Raw genomic sequence first — 3,878 nt, forward strand, 5'->3', positions numbered from 1 at the left:
GATTTTCCACAGTTTTATTCCAAAAATAGACTCGAATGAGGGCTGTTAAATTAGGGGGTGCTGTGGGGTGCGGGGGGGGTGCACAGGGGTGAGCAGCACGGGGCCGTGTCCCCAGCCCCTACCTCCTCTTGTCCTTGATGCTGTAGTGCAGCAGGAGGGGTGCGGGCTGCAAGGCAAAAAGGGGAGTTCAGGGGGGGCCTGAGCCGGGGGGCCCAAGGACCCCCATGGGACACGTCCCTGTCCCAGCCCGCTGCTGCCGTGAGCGACGCTCGGCACCGATTCACGGAGCCCCCCCGCTCCCACCTTGCCGAACCAGTGCGAGAGCCAGAGCTGCTTCATGGTCATGTGGTCGGGCAGCGCCGTGTTCTCGAACAGGATCTGCACCTACGGACAGGGAGGCTGGGGGGGGCCGGACCCCCAAACCGCGACCCCCATCCAGGCCCAGAACACCCGGCCTGGAGCCCAGGATACCCCACCCGAAGAGCTGGGAGCGCCCCCCACAAGGCCCATGGCCCCCAACCTGGGACCCCCAACCCAGGGCTGGGGACCTCCACCCTGGGCTCTGAAACCTCGAAACCGGGACCCAAGACCACCAACCCTGTGCCCCCCCCCCCCGGGTCATGGCCCACCCCCCAGTGCCCGCACTCACGTGCTGTAGGGGCAGCCCCAGCCGGTGGCACAGGACCCTCCGCAGGTGCCGGATCTGTGCCCGCACCGAGCACCTCACGTACTTGTGCTGTGGGGCACAGTGGGGCTCAGTGGGGGGTGCTGAGGTCCCAGCCCCGCCCCGCCCCCCCGGGAGGAGGCACTGCTGTGGGGCTCAGCCCCCAACTCACCTGCAGCACGGCCTTGCTCTTGTCCTTGCTGGAGCTGCAGAGGAAGAGAAGAGGAGGGGGCTGCAGGGGGTACCCGGTGGCAGGGGTCAGTGGGACCCCTTCAGGACCCCCACCCCACCATGGCCATGGCCACAGCCGTGCCCGGTGCTGCCCCACTGCTGCCCCCCAGGGCCGTGCCCGGTGCTCCCCTCGGTGCCCCCTCACCTCTGCTTCTCCAGACAGAGCGAGACGTGCTCGTCGTACCGGAAGTAGTGCGCCCGCGAGTGGTCGAACGTGCTATAGGGCAGCCCCATGGGGTCGCCCCCCACCGGGTCTGGGGGCAGAGACGGGAGGGCCCGGGGTCAGCCCATGCCCGGTGCCCCCACGTACCCTCAGTGCAGGGCTGGGACACCCGGTGCCCCCCCCGTACCCTCAGTGCAGGGCTGGGACACCCGGTCCAGCCCCCGGGACTGGTAGAACTCCCGGATCCTCTTCTCTTCACCTGCAGGAGAGGCGGGCGCTGTGCAGGGACCCCCGGCCCATGTTCCCCCTACAGACTTGCCTGGGGGGGAGCCCAGAGGTCTCTCCACACCCTGGGGTTCTCTATGGGGCCCCCCCATGGGTTGGGAGCCCCATCACTGCTGTGGGGCAGGGCACAAGGTCCCACATTGTTTGCTGCGCCCCCCCCAACCCTTCCAGCCCCATCCCTGTCCCACCTACACCCCATTCCCACAGCACAATCCCCACTCCTCGTCCCCACGCTCCCCACACAGCTCCAGGAGCCACCATGGCTGTGGCAGGAGCCGGTTGAAGCCCCCGACCCACAGACAGACCCCCTCCCGAGCCATCCTGTGCCCCCCTCCTCACGCACTCTCCTGCAGGCCGGGCACCAGCTTGTAGACAATGTCCTGCATGACCCGGTCCAGCTTCAGGTTGAGCAGCGGCTGCGTCTCGTGGATCTTGGTGTTGCACATGGGGCAGTACTTGCTGGTCTGCAGGTACTTGACGATGCAGCTCTTGCAGACTGCGTGGGGGGCACGGGGCTCAGTGTGGCTCTGGGGGGCGTCAGTGGGGCACGGGGGGGGGAGGCTGTCCTGTGGGGGACCCCTGACTCACACGTGTGCAGGCACTCGGTGATGGTCGTGGCGTCGATGAAGTACCCGGCGCAGAGGCAGCACACGATGTGCTCGTTCAGCTCCTTCATCTTCACCTTCACCTCCTCCTGCAGGGGCTGTCACTGTCACTAACCCCTGCTTGCCCCATAGAGCCCCTGCCTGCCCCACAGAGCCTGTTCCTGCTCCATGCTCAGTGGCAGCCCCCAGGGACAGCCCTGCAAGGCACATGGAGCCATGGCAGCTCTCCCTAGTGCGGATGGGGGGGCCCCCCCGGGCTGCGGGGCAGCAGCCCCTGAGCTCAGCCTCACCCCATGCTCCAGCTCAGCCCTGGGCTCACCCCACGGCTCAGCCTCAGGACCCACAGTGGAGCTACCACCGCGATGGGGCGGGGGGGCAGTCCTGGGGTGAACACCCGGGTGCAGCTCCCTGACCCACACAGCCGAGCCCCACTGAGTCCCACTGAGCTCCTGCTCAGCCCCACTGAACTCCTGCACAGCCCCACTGAGCTCCTGCTCAGCCCCACTGAACTCCTGCCCAGCCCCACTGAGCTCCTGCTCAGCCCCACTGAGCTCCAGCCCAGCCCCATTGAGCTCCTGCCCAGCCCCACAGCTCCCCACAGCGCAGACCCCACGGTCCCTCCAAGGCGGGGCTTCAACCACCTTGGCCCCGCCCCAGCTCCTCGCCCCGCCCCCGGCTCAGCGCATGCGCAGTGTGCCCTCACGGCGCCTGCGCGACCCCGCAGCCCCCGGACCCCGGCTGCCCCTCGCGCATGCGCGGCGCGGTGCCCCCGCTCCCGCCGCCCCGGTGCCCCCCGTCGCCGCCGCTCGCCTCGTTGCGGAGCGGGTCCATCTTGTAGACGGCTTGGAGCTGGTTCCGCAGCCGCATGGCGATCGCCATCGGGCCCCCCTGAGGAGGCGACGCCATCTTGGAGCGTCCCCTCCGCCCCCGCGACCACTTCCGGGTTCTGCGCCGTGACAGCCGCGCTCGCCGCGGGGCACGCCGGGAGCTGCGCTCACATTAACACCCCCCCCACCCCGTGCTGGCCCCGGGGCACAGCGGGGGGAGCCTGCACCGGGGGCGGGCGGGGCACGAGCCCCGGGCAGGCCCCGGTAACCGAGACCCTGCTCCCGCTGCGGCGGAGGGGCAGAGCGCGTGTTCCCCTCCCTCCTCCCGCCCCTGGCCAATAGGAGGGCGCGCTCTGTTGACAGACAGGAGCCTCCGCCAATCAGAGCCAAGCTGAAGGCCGTGGTGTGCGCGGGCCGCCGCCAGGGGGCGGCAAAGCACCTCGAGAGAGGAGTGGGGGGCGCCGGGGGGTGCCGGGGGGCGCCGGGGGGTGCCGGGGGTCTCCGGGGGGTGCCGGGGGGCGCCGGGGGGTGCCGGGGTCCCCCCTGCGCTGTGGCCGTGACCCCGCCCCCCCCGTTCGGCCCCGGAGCCGTTCGGAACCGCGGGAGTCCCCCCCGCCAGAGTGCGGGGTCCCGGGGGTGCGGGCAGCTCCTCCCCCCCCCCGAGCAGGGCTGCGGGGGCACGAGGGATAACGGGGGTGAGGGGGTGCGGGGTCCCCGACGAGGGGCTGGGGGTCCCCAGGGGTACCGGGATGCCGGGTCTCGGATGGGTATCGGGGTGGTGCTGGGATGCTGGATCCCGGCGGATCCCGGAGTACTGGGGTGCAGAGTGCAGGGGTACCGGGGAGCGCAGGGTGCCGCGGATAGCGGCGAATATCGGGATGCTGCGTACCTGGGGTACCGCCGGGTACCGGGATGCCGGTGCAGGGGGTGCCGGTTCCTGGGCGGTGCCGGGATGCGGGTCCCGGGGGAGCTCTGTGCGCGGGCGGCCGGGGCCTGGAGCCGCGCTAATGGGGTGATGGGATCAGGGCTCTGGAGGGGAAGCGCGGGCCCGCTAATGCAAAGCAGAAGCCGCTCGGGGCTGTAATGGCTCGTTACCGTTAACG

General features: G+C 70.6%; 1 protein-coding gene across 1 annotated transcript; it reads right to left on the reverse strand.

The window, feature by feature from the left end:
• On the reverse strand, nt 1-3,072 carry PCGF1 (polycomb group ring finger 1). Its single transcript, XM_061440948.1, has 9 exons — nt 2,759-3,072; nt 1,932-2,037; nt 1,687-1,839; nt 1,246-1,317; nt 1,041-1,149; nt 837-870; nt 650-736; nt 304-384; nt 1-166 (listed from the first exon to the last, which is right to left on the reverse strand). Exons 1-9 carry the CDS (start codon nt 2,852-2,854, stop codon nt 119-121), a joined length of 786 nt encoding a protein of 261 aa, XP_061296932.1. The 5' UTR covers nt 2,855-3,072; the 3' UTR covers nt 1-118.
• Between the last annotated feature and the right edge of the window lie 806 nt (nt 3,073-3,878).

This window comes from Pezoporus flaviventris, unplaced genomic scaffold (genome assembly GCF_033815535.1).
Source record: "Pezoporus flaviventris isolate CSIRO_AGI_PZ_B2104156 unplaced genomic scaffold, CSIRO_AGI_Pfla_v1 ptg000188l, whole genome shotgun sequence".
Classification (NCBI taxonomy): Eukaryota; Metazoa; Chordata; class Aves; order Psittaciformes; family Psittacidae; genus Pezoporus; species Pezoporus flaviventris.

Bases quoted from the DNA above. Each gene is read 5' to 3' on its own strand.
- PCGF1 (XM_061440948.1), bottom strand. From the start codon at position 2,854: ATGGCGTCGCCTCCTCAGGGGGGCCCGATGGCGATCGCCATGCGGCTG. The intron at 1,840-1,931 runs GTGAGTCAGGGG...CCCCCCACGCAG, and splicing joins CACCGAGTGCCTGCACACGT to TCTGCAAGAGCTGCATCGTC. The intron at 737-836 runs GTGAGTTGGGGG...TGTGCCCCACAG, and splicing joins AGAGCAAGGCCGTGCTGCAG to CACAAGTACGTGAGGTGCTC.